Source organism: Diabrotica undecimpunctata, chromosome 3 (assembly GCF_040954645.1).
Source record: "Diabrotica undecimpunctata isolate CICGRU chromosome 3, icDiaUnde3, whole genome shotgun sequence".
Lineage (NCBI taxonomy): Eukaryota > Metazoa > Arthropoda > Insecta > Coleoptera > Chrysomelidae > Diabrotica > Diabrotica undecimpunctata.
This window is the reverse complement of record NC_092805.1, coordinates 86,455,975-86,472,944: the sequence shown is the minus strand read 5'-3', so window position 1 is coordinate 86,472,944 and position 16,970 is coordinate 86,455,975. Positions and strand designations below refer to the sequence as shown.

Genomic DNA, 16,970 nt, shown 5'->3' with positions numbered 1-16,970 from the left:
TTTGCCGTTAGGAACTCGGAATTATTCACACTTTCGACCATCCTTAAACTTCCCTCTCGGCAGTAACCATCAAGTCTGGTCATCAAAAGTTTCTCACTTATACCGAGTATTGTTACGTCACAAGTAGTTATTAAGCTGATAACATCTTCTTTGTCTTCATGAAATGGCAACTCTTCACCACTGATCTCGAGAACTCCATCTTTGACATTCAATACAGCCCCAACTTTCCTTAGTAAATCCTTTCCCAACATGAACTCGTCGGAGATATTTGCAGTTAATATTCTATGTTTCACTGTGGTCTGGCTAATGGATACTGACATATTAGTCTCGCCATATGTATTAATTATCTCACCAGTTGCTGTTCTAAGCTTTACTGTTGCAGGCGATAATTTAAGATTACTAGCCTCGTACTACTTCTGGCCGTGCAATAGTTCTCGTTGTACCTGTATCTACCAAAAACGATCTACATTTATTATTGATACGACCCTCGATGTACAAGCTATGAATTCCACCGGAGGACGTAATGTTCACAGTTACTATGGGTGCTGTGTTTCTCGAGGTCGGCAGTTGCACCTTGGTGTCGACCCGTTCTAGTTTTCCGACTGTTGTATCATCTTCTTGCAATTACGGCGAATGTGACCTACGTCACCACAATTCCAACATCTGGGCTCGCGTCTCTTCGGCATCGTGTTACGAATTACTTTTCGTACCATTTCTTCCAGACGTTCATCGTTTGGTTCGTCGCCTTCTACAATGGTTCTTACTCGATGTGTCCGTGAAGTTTGACTAGCTGTTTCATGTTCCAAGGCAATAGCGAGCGCTTCATCTAGAACTTTCGATCTTGATAGTCGTAACGCTTTCTGTAATTCATTGTCTTTTAACCCATTGACGAAGATATCTACAGCAATTTCTTCCAACATGTTGTCTGGTGCCTCTGGATAAGCTTACCGCACTATACGACCAAGTTCTGCTTCAAACTCTTGCAAATTTTTACTTGCTCGTTGAATTCTACTTCTTAGTTGCGCCTTGTAGACTTGTTGTAGATGGGCATCTCCGTAACGTTTGTCTAGTCGAGTGAACAAGGTCTGGTAACATTTTTCTTGACCCTTAGGAATCGATTTTAGGATATCCGCAGCATCACCTCGTAAAGCAGCAGTTAAGGAAACAGCTTTTTCTTGTTCTGTCCAATAATTGGCTGTCGCAATAGCTTTAAATTGTCTAAGGTATATGGACCAAGAAGACTTTCCATCAAATGGTGGCAATTTGAATCGCATATGATGTGTAGTTTCGTCTTTAGGTGGTTCTTCTTTCACTACCGGATCTAAGGCTGCTGAATTAACTGGTGGTAGAACTTTTGTATAGGTTATCATGCTCTCTAACTGTTTGATCTTCTCTTCTACTTTATCGAATGTTCCAGAGACTTCTTCAAATTTCTCATTGTTCTGAATACAAACGTCTTTAATTATTTGACAAGTCTCTTCCAATCTTCTAGACACATTTTCAAATTTCTCGTCCTTTTGTCTAGCAATTTCTTTAATAATTTGAGACGTTTCATTGAATCTTTAATCATTCTTTCGAGAAGATTCTTCAATCATTTAAGACGTTTCATCGAATCTTTTGGAAACAGTCTCGAATTTATCATCATTTTTTTTAGAAGATTCTTCTATCATTTGAGAGATGTTTTCAAATTTATTATCATTTTTTATAGAAAATTCTTTTATCATTTGCGAGACATTTTTTATTTTCATTAAAACTGCTTCTTCTGCTGACTGGAACTGGAATGTCTCTGGGTCTTCTCCATTCTTGTTGAGAACAGTCTTCAGTCGTTCTTGGAGTATCTTCTTGGACCCGCTGCTGTCTTTATCGCGTTCTTCTAGTTGCTCGCGCAACTGTTTTACTGAAAGTTCTACTAGCAGCATCTTTGGTCACACACGTACTTTTAAAATGATTTTTTTTATCACTACCGAGTTACGCGGCTGTTTCCGACGAACAATACTTTTCAAAAGTTCAAAAGTCTTTTTTAAAAATCACTGCTGAATTTATTTTTAAAATCTCACACCCGACACCAACTGTAGCGAGATTAAATAAAACGAGCGGTTCGAATTTATATAAATATATTTATTTATAAGTTTACAGTTCGGTACTCTCTTATCAACTAACTAACTCAATCATCGTTACTTATATATATACAAATGTTACTATGTTCGAGAACATTCTGGCGTGGTCCCACCTCTAATTCGCCTACGTGACCTGTCGTTCTTTCTCTCACCCGATACATCGCGAATGTTCTGGATGACTTTTTAAATTCATAATGAATTTGTACAAAATTAAATAAAATTGAAATATTGTACTTATATAACTATATAATTTTAATAAGTTAAGTTTTAATGTTTTGTAAATTTGAAAATTTAATGGATTAACCTCATGTTGGAAGTTTTTATACTAGTTTTATACAATGCTATTTAATTCTAATTTCATTGTATTTACTGATACCATATTTTAGCATATCCTGAAGAAGCAAATAAATTTTGCGAAAGCTTGATAAAGAACAAAGAGTTTCACTTTCCTGCCCTATTAATGACTGCAACCTCAAGATAAAACTTTATTTATATATATATATATATATATATATATATATATATATATATATATATATATATATATATATATATATATATATATATATATATATGAAACAGACCCACACTCAATATTTAAAAAATGCGACTTATTAGAGAGAAAAGGGAGATTATATGAGATAAAATTAAAAACTAAGATCAAATTAAAAAATTTTGTTTTTGTTTTGAATAAATAATAGCAACTGTGATGACGTCACCATGACGTCATCTATTTGTTATTTGAATGAAAACCAAACAATTAGTTGGTCAGTTTCAAGAAACTATGTTTATTTTTTAACGGCAGAAACAAAAGTATTGGTTATTTAAATAAAAAACAGAAGGTGCTCAAATCGAGATTCCTTACATATATATATATATATATATATATATATATATATATATATATATATATATATATATATATATATGTACGATATATATGACAAGTCAGGTAGTAACGCTTCTTGCTGGTGCTTGAAGTAAGCTGAGTTTACTTGCAGTTTACTTATAAAATAAAAAAAATTTAATTTATAAAATACAATTTTACTTATTTTAGATACAGGCAGTGAAACGATCACAAAAACCTCTGCTTTGTGCCTAAGCTGACACAATAGCAAAATATTAAAAATATGAAGTCTAACCTAGCAAGTATATTATCTAATACAGTATTACAAAATAATAATAATACTGTCTTACGTTAATGATACTGCCAAATGGTGTCTGAAAGTGATAGATAGAGATAGCTCTTCTCAAAGTTGTGTCTTTCCTGTACAATTTTCTTTAAATTTAAGTTCCAACTCCTTAAACGTGTACATCGGCATTCTAAAGTATTATAACAATTTAGTCTCGTCATCCAAGAGATGATCGAAAGTGTAAAATACTCTCTTCAATATTCTTTTTTTTTTCAAGGATAATGTACCCATATCCATAATTACATTTATCGCTCTCTATCAATGATTCTTTTGTAATTAGATCTTCGTCATCCAAACAGATAGCCACAATAACTAAACCACGGTTGCATCTGCATGTACACATACTGTTAACCAATATAAAATATAGAACTATACATGTATGTGTATGTACTATTATATCTATGTACTTTCTTTCCGGGCAGGGCCAATGACCGAAAGGATGCATGCCATGTGTGTTCAAGCTTTAAGTCTTTAAGATTCTTGTGGCTATTAAATAAGTCGATCTATTTTAATTGTATATCCACTCTAGTCTAGGTTTACATAAGAGCAATAATTAATAAAATAGAATACGGTAATTTCCATCTGTAATTATATGAATATTCTTTTTTGCAATATTAGATGATACTACCGCAATACATTTAATATGCTTTTTTATTTTTAGGCCAACCATTCTGTTAAATATTAACGTACCAAGATGTGGAGTAACTATAGCAACTCAAATTGAATTGATTACTCATGGACAGCATACAAGATCAGGTAGGAATATTAAGCAGAACAATAAAAAAACCCTAATATAAATTTTATTTATAGTTAAATTCTTCTTCTTTTAGCCTTCTATCGTCGATTTTTTAAAACAGGCCTCTCCCAACTCCTTTTATCGATCTCTCTGAGTAACATACTTCCAATTTGTTCCGGCTGATTTTTTGATGTCATCTACCTATCTCATTTGTGTCGAATTTAAGTTGAATTATATTATTCTTGAAGGGTATTTGTATTTCTGCAGTTCATCGCTAAGGGATTTAATTTGGCAACTGAGATCCTCAATCTAGCCGGATGAAGTTGTAACATTTCATTACCGTCTCTGTGTTATCTTGTCGTCTCAGTGAATTTTTTTTTTAAGTGTGTATACACTTAAATGTTTTAGTTCTTAATCTAATACCATATTAGATTAAAGATTAGTATAAACTACCTTTAAGTTAATTAACTTCAGTGTTTAATACAAGTAAAGTATTTAGCTTCAGTGAAGAGTGCAGCAGTCATCAAGACTTATCGTAAGTTATCATAAAAATTTTATCTTCAACTATCTGAGCGAATCTCCGTCGACTATTTCTTCTCCTGCAGTTAAGGTTAACTACTGAGTTAACATTCAATCAAGGAACATTTATTATTTTCATACGAACTTTTGATTAGCTATTAAGAACTTCTAAATTACGAACATTTAATTTTAATTCTCAGTTAATCATTAAACAACAGTGCGATACAAATAATTAACTTAAGCTAAGTGCGGGTTGAATTGCGCTGCGAATGTATACCTCTTAAAATCCAATAGGTTTCTCTAAGTGAGTCTAAAAGTATGTGAACCCCAACTTGTAACTGACGTTAATGTTCATGCATCATGATCAAATGTTTAAGTTTATGATTAGGATCAAATAAATTTTAATTCTTTTTATCATATTCCAAATCGCTATTTTCTAATCGTCCCCCAATTCTTAATAAGCCATCGGGAGCTATTATTGGGGAAAAGATATTAATTTAGATTTTTTAGCAACTGAACCATGATTTTTTATGGAATGTAATTTAGAAGCGAAACTTTCCTATTACGCTATGCGTCGCAAATATATATTAGCAATATTTAATTCAGAAGTCAATAAATCTTCCTTATTTCCAATAGTTTTAGTTGTGCGATAATTAGCCATAAAACAAAATATCCTTCAAGTTATGCGCTGCAACTTAGATAATGAGGAGAATCGTGAAAAAAGTTCACTGGGTTGAATATTATTTAGTAATACTACCTGAGTCAACTTACTTTCGGAAATTTCTCTAATAGGATTATTTAATCGTGGCCAACGATCTTCATTTTTTCCTAACCAAGATGAGCCCTTCGACCATAAAGTGTTGTCAATCAATAATATTAAGTGACTTGACACCGCGAGATAGTAGATCTGCAGGATTGTCTTGTGTTGGAACATATCGCTACTGATTTAATTCAATGTATTGTTGTATAACTGATATACGATTAGCAACAAAAGTTTTTAAAGTATTGGCTGGTAAAGTAATCCATGCTAAAACAATTATTGTGCTATCAGTCCAAAAATAGGATTGGTCTACATACATTGATAGCGAATTTGAAACCTTGGTGTATATTTTAACTCTAAAGACGACACCACAAAGCTCTAGTCTTGGTAGTATTATTATTTTTATTGGAGCTGTTTGAGTTTTCGAACATAACAAAAAAACTTTTGTTTCATTATTTGCAAAGGATTTAATACAAATAGATAAGTTTTTAATGAAGCGTCTGAGAAAACATTCAGTTCGATATAATTATGATTGGGCAGAATAGCATATCGTGGTATAACAATGTTTGATACGAATTTAAGTTATTAAATCGTAAATCTTCTTCCATCATTCCACTAAATCTGACGGCAATTTCTTGTCCCAGTCAATATGCAATTGCCACAAGGTTTGTATGAATATTTTAGATTGAGTTATTATTGTAAATATTAATCCCAGGTGTAATTAAAAGCTGGTAAGTGGTCTTGGAGGCGACATGAAGCTGCCGATGCTTTTGTCGTAATAAAACTCTAAGAAATGCCCAATGTTTTCCAACGAATGAGTTGGAGGTTTTAGGAATAAAACTCAGCTCTGCCAGCAAGTCCTACTCTCACGTCCACGAAGACATACCATGTCGCGTAACCATTGGGTGCATGCCGTACAATGGGGATGCGTTATGTAGTAGACGAGAGAGGGTAAAAGGCGAGTTTCTGGTGCCTAAAAACTGGAACATATCGGCTAGGGAAATGAACCCCAACAGAAAATTCGGTCCTCCAAGGAAGGGGGTTAAGTCGTAAGGCCAGCGACCTTACACTTGTGAAAATTCTACAGTGCTGAAAAACCCAATGAGCCTCGGTTACCGGACGGAAATTACAGTAGACGAAAACAGCAACGAAAATGAACCATGAATTACGGAATCTGGAATATACAAGGAATCCGGAACAAGCAGCAAGAAATTATACAGGAATTCGTAAATCGAAAACTAGATATAGCCATTCTCTCTGAGACCAAGAAAAAAGAAAATGGAAGCGGAAAATTAAAGGACTATTTACATTTCTTCTCAGGAGTGGGAAAGGATCAAAGAGCCAGAGCAGGGATATCAATATTTGTACACAAGAAATTCGAAAAATGTATTAAATCTTGGGAATCATACAACGAACGTTTTAATAAAGTGACGATTCTCCTAAGAGGAACACAAATAACAATTCTGGGGGTATATGCCGTAAATGATGACTACTCAGTACAAAAAAATGAAGCTTTTGAAGAAGACTTTAGAAAAATCCTGAACGAAATTCCTAACAGCCATGAGATTATATGCGGAGGAGATATTAATGCCAGAGTAGGAAAACAAGTACAAAGTAAAGTGGTAGGCATGCATGGAGAATAAACTGTTAACAACAACGGAGATAGACTTTTTTTCGCTAACAAAAACATACATAAATACACCTAGTATCAGCACACAAGAGGTCTTAAATCGATAATAGATTATTTCATAACAAGACAACAAACTAAGTTCAGAGTACAGGACGTAAAGGTGAATAGAGGAGCAGAGTGCGGTTCGGACCACTACCTGATAATACGAAAAACACATACACCATTCGTAGACAAGAACCACACAGACATCAACAAAGAACACAGAGAAAAAATAGAAAGAACTACGTACGTCTTAGACAATCTAGATAATGAGAGCACACAGTTACTTTACTCCTGGAGACTAACACAAAAACTACAGGAATCACACAGATCAACGACGGATGAATACGAACATATAAAAAACTGCATGAAAGATGCAACGCTAGAAGCTTTAGGGCCATAGGTACGGAGAGTAGATAAACTATATTGGTGGGATAAAGAAGTGGAAGTAAAGATAAAAAGAATTAATTACTATTTAAATGGGAATAAGCTACAATTAAAGGTTAAAATTCGTTTATTAACGTTTCAATTTCCACTTCGGAAATCGTTCTCAAAATACAAACATTAGTAAATTAAACAAATTTTGTTTTTTGTTACTTAGTGAAAAATTCTTCTAATAATTTAATTTTATCTGACTCATCTATATTGACAATTCAGACATACATTATACATTTTAAAGTAGACGACTTAAAAATGATATTGCCAATATTGTTGAGTTGCGTTCCTGGGACGACTTTACTTATAAGATAGTTCATTCGATTACATGAAATCAACTTTAACTTGAGAATATCCGTCAGAAAAGATCATTATTAATATAAATAGTTGTGCCAACACCCATTGGTATGTTTATTTTTTTCTGATTTTAGACGCAATTTATCGAATAAATGTTGACTGACGAAGTCCGATTGAGCGCCGCTATCTAAAAAAGCTCTACACTGTAACCAATCTTCGTTAATATCTTTTGCCAATACAATAGTTGTAGCTAAAAGTATTTGCCTAAATTTGTTTTTTGATGAGCTTGTGCGGTGCAATCCTTTGCATCATGATTAGTACGTAAACAATTTTGACATCATTTTAATTTCCTTATTTCATCCAATCGTGAAGATATGGATAGATCTTTAAAGGTTTTACATCGATAAATTAAATGAGAATTGCCACAATATGGACATTTCTTTGCACACGTTAGAAAAGTTTGAGGTTTGGAATATGATTTAGCGCGGCTTGTTACGCTTGTTTATATATTATCATACTTTGCAAAGAATTCCGCTAGACTGCATATTATATCTAACAAAAATTTAATTTAATTTTGGCTTCTTCAATTTATTTATTGTAAGAAATTCTTCTCAACGTCCATCTTTATGCGAATCTAATTTTAAACTTAATAACTGAACCAATAAAGAATCCCACACACACACTCTACAGTTTCGCCTAGTGATTGTATAGCCTTAAACCTAAACTGAAAATGGTCTTTAAAATTTTGTAAGCTATATTTCTCAGAAACCATTGGTAGTTCAAATACTGCTTTTATATATGAATTTTTAACGTTAGAGATTCGTTTTCGAATCTATCTTTAACCCTTTACCGCATGAATTTTTATTTTTTGTTAAAAATAAATTCTTAGATAAGAATTTTAATTATATTTTTACATAAAAATATTAAAAGAAATCTAGCTACGAAGAAAACTTTATTGACAAAAAAAATTTTTTTGGTGCCAAATATGGAACATCATGTTAAAGTCAAACTATTTTGAAGCTATAGTATACACTATACAGTATGAAACTGTATGTGTTAATTTTTTGCACACTATATAAGTATTATGTTTTTCCTGTACAGCCTGGAAATTTGCATCTTGACTTAGCGCTCTCATCCCAATAGGGAAAATGATCCAGCCCATCTTTACGGATGTCTTCTTGGGGTATTTGTTTAGTGGGTCCCTTTTTTCGTTTGTTCTCGTTTATCTGTTGAACGCTACTACTTGACGGTCTTTCTACACTGTTCTGTTTAATTGGTTTTCCGGCTTTGCATAGAGCATCGGTTATTGGTAGTTTGGTATCCAAAAGGGGAAAATCTAATTTCTTCGCTCTTTTGGCTAATAACCAACAGTTAAGGCTCTCATGTCAATGAAATGAAAAAATCTTCGTAAATAACATTTCTTCGACCTGATTTTTATACGATAAAATCCTAACATGTAATCAAGGAGATCTACACCTCCCATGTAGTTGTTGTAGATTAGGACACTGTTAGGACAAGGTATCATTTTATGTATATTTTCTTGTTTGAAAAATCTTCTTTTTTCTCCCTTTGGTTCACTTCCAGCATATGTTGACATTGTAGTAACGATTTTATTATCAAACCAGGACACTACACTGACATCCACATTGTTTATATTGGCTATTTTCTTTACCATATGACCTCTGCCGCTCTTCTTCATTTCTTTCTCAGCTGGCATCACAACTCCAGGACTACGATTAGTATTACTGTTCCCAAAAGTAAAATGCCCCCTTTGGTCAGATATATCAGAAGAGGTATGCTGGTGACCCAATTGTCAAAAAATAACTTGTAATGTTGATGTTTTGGTATCGAATCTGCTAATTTGACAACCACGTTGCTGCTCATACTAAGATTTTTTGCTCCTTGAGGTACTATATTACTCTGGGAATCAGCAAATAAATTAAAGTCAAAGCTGAATTCCAAAATACCACTTAGCACAAAGTTATTAAAGCTCCACGTATATGGTTTTTTGGGTTGTACTGCTTTAGCTGGCTTCGCGCTTTTTGTTGGTATAATCTGTTCGTCTACATCTAGAAATTCTTCTTTCGGAACCATGAGTAGTCGTCCTTTGAGTTGGCTCAGAGCAGGTCTAATTTTAAATAATATGTCATGTCCAGGCTGATCATTGTCAATCATGTCACCATTGTTATTGAAATACAAGAAACGTTTTATTTCTTCGAATCTGTTACAGCTCATCACATCGGTAACTGTTCGGTGGCCAATATTGGCATTCCAATAGTGTCTTGTTGAAGGAAGTTGAATGATCGACATGTAAATAGTAATTCCTATAAATTGTTCTATTTCATATTTTTTTATATTAGCTGGTTTATCTGCACGTTGTTGCACTGAGTATAAATTTGATTGGTCTGTGATATGCTCTATAAGACTATCAGGAAAGAGAAATTTTAAAAATTGGACCTAAGTTTCTAATTGTAAAATCGAGGAAGGTAAATTTTCAGAACCAGTAAATTTTGTATTATTTTCTGATCTTCTCAAATTTACTTTCACCCAATTATGAGATTTCTTCCTTTTATATCGTAGTCTTTCAGACAAAGGGGTATCATCATCTGAGGAATCTGAGGATGTGTCAGAAATGACAGTTTCCTTGACATTACTTGGTTAATTTTCATGCTCCTCATTGTCACTTTCTTGACACAATATCATTTCATTTGTACCGTCTTCATCGGAGAGATCTGATTCTTCACTATTAGTACTATTTGGAATTCTAGCTGCATTCATTGTACCATAAAAGAGTTTCGGATCCATATCTACAAAAACAATCAATAAGTCCATACCTTCATAGTGTGCCATATATAGCACAAACCCTTTTTGGGGTTTTCGAGAGACTTTCAACATTTTTAATTTTTAGTACTTACCTAAGCAGATATCTAATATCACAATAAGTACAATAAATTTCAATTTTTTCTCGCCGTGAAAAACGTTTATAGTATGAAAAATAACCTCTAACTTCGAGCACTGTTTCACGTGGTTTAGAATTTCAACGAGATTAAACTTGAAACTGCGCACGGCTGCCTACCTCGCCGTCAGAACTATGCCGCATATCTCGCGTACACTATTAGTACGTGTCAGATATGGGCTGCCATGCAGCTACGACAAGAATTAAGTTAAAACGTTAAATTATTTTTTTTTTGGTTTGTGCCATTTATGGCACATGATGCGGTAAAGGGTTAAGTAAGTTCCAAGCAACATCATAATTTTCGTTGGTAATCAGTATACTTTACAGAATCTTTTGTGCTGAACCTCTTAGGCTTCCGAGTAAATAAAATTTTCTGACCTTTGAAATATTATGGTCCTTATAAATGAATGTGACATAGTGTAATGTAATCCTTATCGTAATGGCCGTAGAATTTTATTAGTTGGAATGGTCGGAAATTTAATTGAAATACTGTTTGATTCGCTTACTACATTTTGATTAGTTTGAGTAGGTACCTTGAATGTCAGTTTAGTTTGATCTAACCAATTCTAATGCTTTTTGTATGGTGTTTTTATAATAAAATATTTGAATTTTCAACCCGTTTATTTAATTGTATTACTTTATCGTTAGTAAATGTATCGAAAAACGTTTGAAACCTAGTTAGTGCTGTCTTTAAATGCTTACGTGCATTTTTTAAATCATTTAATTCTGCTTCTACTGATGTTGACATGATGATCCATCATTATAATGATCGATGTGTTGGATATTTTAGTCTACCGATTTCGATGGCGTTCCCTCACAGGAATTATTTGTCTGGATTCAACTTTCACTTCGCTATAAGGACTTCTCTTTTTATGCGGCCGAAGGACCATACAATAATATATCAAGGAGATACAAATAGCTCTATTTCATTCAAAAGTGAATAACAAACCAAATACAATATACAACATAAAAAGTTTTAATTTGTCAAAATTGGCATTAGTTACATTTGCATACTTATTTAATTAAATTGTCTGTCAGAGACACTCAGTAGATTATTTTATTATTTATGGCTTAAGTTGAGTATTATTGCTTATTAAGCATAAGACGCACTCAAAAGATGTTTATTCTAAATATTAGGGCGACGTGGTTTTTATGTTTATATCTCACGTCGAGAATGTGTAATTAAATTTAACGACTTCCCGCTTTGATTATATTTTTATTTCTGAGAAGCCGTGGCATGTTTATATTAATTTAAAAGATTGTAAAATCAGTACCTTTGTGAACTTACCACCGATATATTCTTTAGAATTATTTCATTTTAAAACTGCCTGTAATTTTTGAATAGAAGTTATTGTTGATAATTTTGGACTTTTATTCCATCGAACGATATTGATGTAGAACGGGTAGATTCACATTGATACAACCAACATTTGGCGACCGTGACAGGACGGGCAGTTTACGGGAATAATCGTTTTTGAGTATACCGGGTGTGCCGAAAGTGTAGTGATCTAACCGGACACACTTGACCGCACGTCTAATTTGTTGTTGTTCAGATAAACGTGTGTAGTTTGTTCAAGTGTGCATTGTGAATCATGGATCAAAACAAAAAGCACCGTAAAGTACTCCGTACCACCTTTACTAAATCGGCGAAAGAGTTGGAAGAGCTGTTGTCGGCGCCGGAAGGAAAGGTACGTTTAATCGTGGTGACCTTAGAAATTTTGAAACAAAAATATGAGGATCTAAGGAAAGTTGACAGCGATATATACCAGTGTCTGTTGGAAAGTGATGAAAGTGAAGCAGACTTGTTGGCAGAGATAGATGGTAGCAAAGTTTATCTAAGGAAATTTACCGACCTGAACACACAGGCTGAGGATTTTCTACAGAAGCCGCGGGACGAGCCAGGTGAAGAGGTAGACTCCATGGCCTCGGAAAGTAGTGTAGGCAGCAGATCAGGTAGGCGTAAATTTAAATTACCTACTCTAGAACTTAAGAAGTTTGATGGAAATATCAGAAACTGGTTGCTCTTCTGGTCCCAGTTTCAACAGATACATAATGATCCGGATATAGATTTAAATGATAAAGTGGAATATCTGGTCCAATGTACGTTAATGGGTAGTCGGGTAACTGTAAGACAGTTAGTTGATAGTTTTCCAGCCACTGGGAACAATTATGGTAAAATGGTAGACTGTCTTCTTTCGCGATTCGGGCGGGATGATTTGCAAATAGAGGTATACGTGCGGGAGTTGCTAAAATTAGTAATTAATAACACCTCGTCTGGCAATAAAAGGGATCTATCTTTGTTGTACGACAATCTCGAAACTCAATTACGAGCGTTGGGATAAAATCAGATAATTACGCGGCGATGCTGTTTCCGTTAGTAGAATCGTGTTTACCATCGGAACTATTGAGAGTTTGACAACGTATTCCCGAGGGACCCGAGGTCGCTGGATCACAAGCTTTTATAAATACGGTGGGCGTTTCTACTGTAGAAAATCGACTTAACAATCTCATGCACTTTTTGAAAAAGGAAGTCGATAATGAACAGCACATTTCTTTAGCGGTGGAAGGCTTTGATCTACCTAGTGCAGCAAATAGAGATGTTAAACGGCCTAGTCAGAAATCGCGGATACCACAAGAAAACTTTTCTACGGCAATGGGTCTAATAAATTCAGAAGTGACAACGAAGTGCCTTTTTTGCCAAAATTCGCACGACAGTACTGGCTGCTTTAAAGCTCAGAAGTTGACCTACGAGCAAAAAAGAAATATTTTGGCACAAAAGGGTGCATGCTTTCGATGCTTAAAAATTGGCCATCAAGCTCGAAAATGTCGAGGTCATTTAAGTTGCTTAGTTTGTAGTAGATCATATGTTTCTCTAATGTGTCCGACACTTTCATTTAATAGAACAAAGGCAAATAATTTGGAGCAAAAACAACAAGATGATACGGTAGCGAAAGTCGATCAGGCACTTGCGAATAGTTCTAATACGAACACACAGGTTTTTTTGCAGACGCTGCGCGTAAAAATGACTCATTTAGGTAAATCGAGACATGTGCGAGCATTGATTGATACTGGATCGCAGAAATCATATATTTTGAAGGCGACAGCTAAATTTTTGGGATATCAGTCAAAAGGAAAAATTAGTCTCGTTCATGGGTTATTCGGAGGAAGTGAACAAATTCCCTTCGTTGGCTCAGTGAAGATGTTCGTTCTGTTGTAATGGAAACACCAAATAATAGTAACAGAGTTTATTGTTGAGACGTACACTATGGGTGTAGACCCGGGATTACTTTGAGTAGAGACTGATGAAGTTGATCGTTGAAGACTATATGTTCGTTGAGTGAATATTGATTGAATGCTTCTCTAGTCAAGAGATATTAGTTTTATATAAATTCTATTTGGGTCAATATTTTTCGCGTACCTAGCGTGATATGTGTATTTAATTTATGTAAATTGTTTAACTTTGTCAGTACTTTTGACTGATGTCCAAATTATTATTTATAATTGACCAAATGTGTATGTAACCTAATTAACTACGTGTGTGTATTTAATAACAAATAGATTCATTCGGTCTACTGGGTGATAAAATTATACTGTCCAATTTCGGATATGAATTCTGAAGATTTGATATTGGACATACTGCGGAATCGGGCAATCTGGCCCAAGTGTCAATACTCAAAGTTTACATTGTCCCATTTCGTTATGATAATTCGGGCTATCAATGGGCTCCACGCTTCCGTGTCTGTTCCTAACCCTCCTATGGCTTCCAGACTTTCGTGGAAGGTGTCATGTAGTGATTTCAATGCTCTAGCAGAAGATTCCTTTACTTCCTGCGCTAGTAGCATCCTGTCTATTAATTTAAACAATATCATCCTTGGGTTCTCATACCTATCTTTTAGCATGTTCCAGGCCACTTCGTAGTTGGCCTCGGATATGTTTAAGTGTTGTATCATTCTGTTGGCTTCCCCTCTTACTTGAGTTTTTAGGTACTGCATTTTTTCTGCGTTTGATAACTGGTCGTTTTCATGTATTACTTTAGTAAACAGATCGTGGAAAGTTCTCCACGTTTCATATCTGCCTTCATACACAGGGATTTTTACCTGCGGCAATGTCACACCGTCCCTCCTCTGTGTGCTTTCTGGCCGTTGCATTCCTGGCCTTATTTTCTTTAAAACTTCCCTGACTTTCCTCTTTAGATGATTTATTCTCTCTACTTCTCCAATATCTGTAGCGTCCAGTTCCTCATTTACTGCTGCTTCAATCATTAGTGTATTCACCTTTTCCATGTATTCTCTTAACTCTGACTGCAATTCTTCATCCTCCTGCAAGTCTTGTTCATTTTCTGGCCGTAATAATTCCTCGATTCTTTGTTTTCTTATCTGTATCTCCTTTACTTTCGGTGCTTTTATTCTTTTCAGCACCCTTCCATATTCTTCCAACAGGGTTTTCCCCTCAATGTATGTCTTAAATACCTGATCATAGTATTTTGTTTCAAAATATTTTTCTTTCGTTATACGCCCTTCTAGCAGCTTTTCGTGGTTATTTAAAAATTTTGCCCAATATTCTTCTAATTTTTCCTGTCTATCCCGGACGTATTGTTGATTTTTCCGAGATTGGGAATCCTTTTTTGTATTTGAAACGAGTTTCACTATTTCTGTTCCTATTTCCGCTTGCTTAACGTATAGACTCTCCATGATTATTTTAAAAAATTTTACATTCAGCGGTAAATATATTAGACAATACTAAATGTACGTTATGTATTAAATAAGTATACCTGTATTATAACACTTTCTTTTCTATCGGAATGTGCAATTTAGCGAAATATGAGTTTGACCTTGCCTGCTGTGCTATTCTTTGCATTGAGGTAGGTCAAGATGTAATCCACACACTCTTATAATGATATATATACATATATATATATATATATATATTGTTATCAAAATAAATGAAATTATTTGCTACGTAATTATTTTAATTTTTCGAAATAAAATATTTAATTGTAATTAAAAGCAAGCTATATGTATGAACGTTTCTTTTTTCAAATTGTCATACAAAATTACTGTTTAGTTAATTATAGTTGTGAATGACCCGTACCTAGCGTGAAATTCTATTTGGGTCAATATTTTTCGCGTACCTAGCGTGATATGTGTATTTAATTTATGTAAATTGTTTAACTTTGTCAGTACTTTTGACTGATGTCCAAATTATTATTTATAATTGACCAAATGTGTATGTAACCTAATTAACTACGTGTGTGTATTTAATAACAAATAGATTCATTCGGTCTACTGGGTGATAAAATTATACTGTCCAATTTCGGATATGAATTCTGAAGATTTGATATTGGACAGGAAGTAATTTGATGCAAAATCATGATTGCTATGACGTGGAATTAAATCACGATACTTATAGTTGTACCTTTGAAGAACTGGATCAAGCTGTTATTTGCAATAGTGTATCTTCCATATTCGATGGGCCCTGGACGGAAGAGCTTCGTAAATTAAATATTGAAATATCTGACTCATATGATGCTACTCCAATTGAACTTTTGATAGGATCAGATATCGCGGGTAAACTTTACACTGGAAGAAGACATATTTTGAATTGTAACTTGGTAGCGATAGAGACCCTATTAGGCTGGACTCTAATGGGAAAGATACCAGTTGAAACGCATTGTAACTTATCTATGATCTCGCTCTCTCTTTTTGTCAATAATGCCCCTATTACGAATCTTTGGGAGCTCGACGTACTAGGCATAAATGATCTAATGGAAAGGAAGACTCGCGATGAAACCGCATTAGCAGCAAAGAAACTTTTTCTGGAAACCATTTCTGTTGACACCGATGGACGATATGAAGTTAGGCTCCCATGGTTGGAGGGACATCCAGCGCTGCCTAGTAACTATCACTTGGCAAAAAGTAGATTAGATAATACGGTGAAGAAGATTACTAAGGATGGTTATTTTGAGGCATATGACCAAGTATTTCAAGAGTGGTTAAATGACAATATTATTGAGGAGGTAGTGGAGGAGCAAAGGAACCAGGAAGCCCATTACCTACCACGCCGGCCAGTGATTAAACCAAGTAGCATTACTACGAAAATACGACCAGTTTTCGATGCATCAGCCAGAGAAAAGGATAGCCCTTCTTTGAACCAGTGTCTAGAAAAGGGGGTGAATTTAATTGAGCTAATTCCCGCTATTTTGTTGAGGTTCAGACAGCAGAAATTTGGAGTAACTTCAGACATTAGCAAAGCTTTTCTACAGATCAGTGTACATCCGAAAGACAGAGA

At 34.4% G+C, this 16,970-nt stretch overlaps 1 protein-coding gene across 1 annotated transcript in view; it reads left to right on the top strand.

Annotated features, from left to right (window-relative positions):
• Window positions 1–16,970, top strand: part of LOC140437001 (chymotrypsinogen B-like) — an 81,089-nt gene that overhangs the window by 52,570 nt on the left and 11,549 nt on the right. Inside the window, exon 4 of the mRNA XM_072526214.1 lies at window positions 3,972–4,066. Coding sequence (XP_072382315.1) covers window positions 3,972–4,066 — 95 coding nt within the window. The remainder of the gene's footprint in view (window positions 1–3,971; window positions 4,067–16,970) is intronic.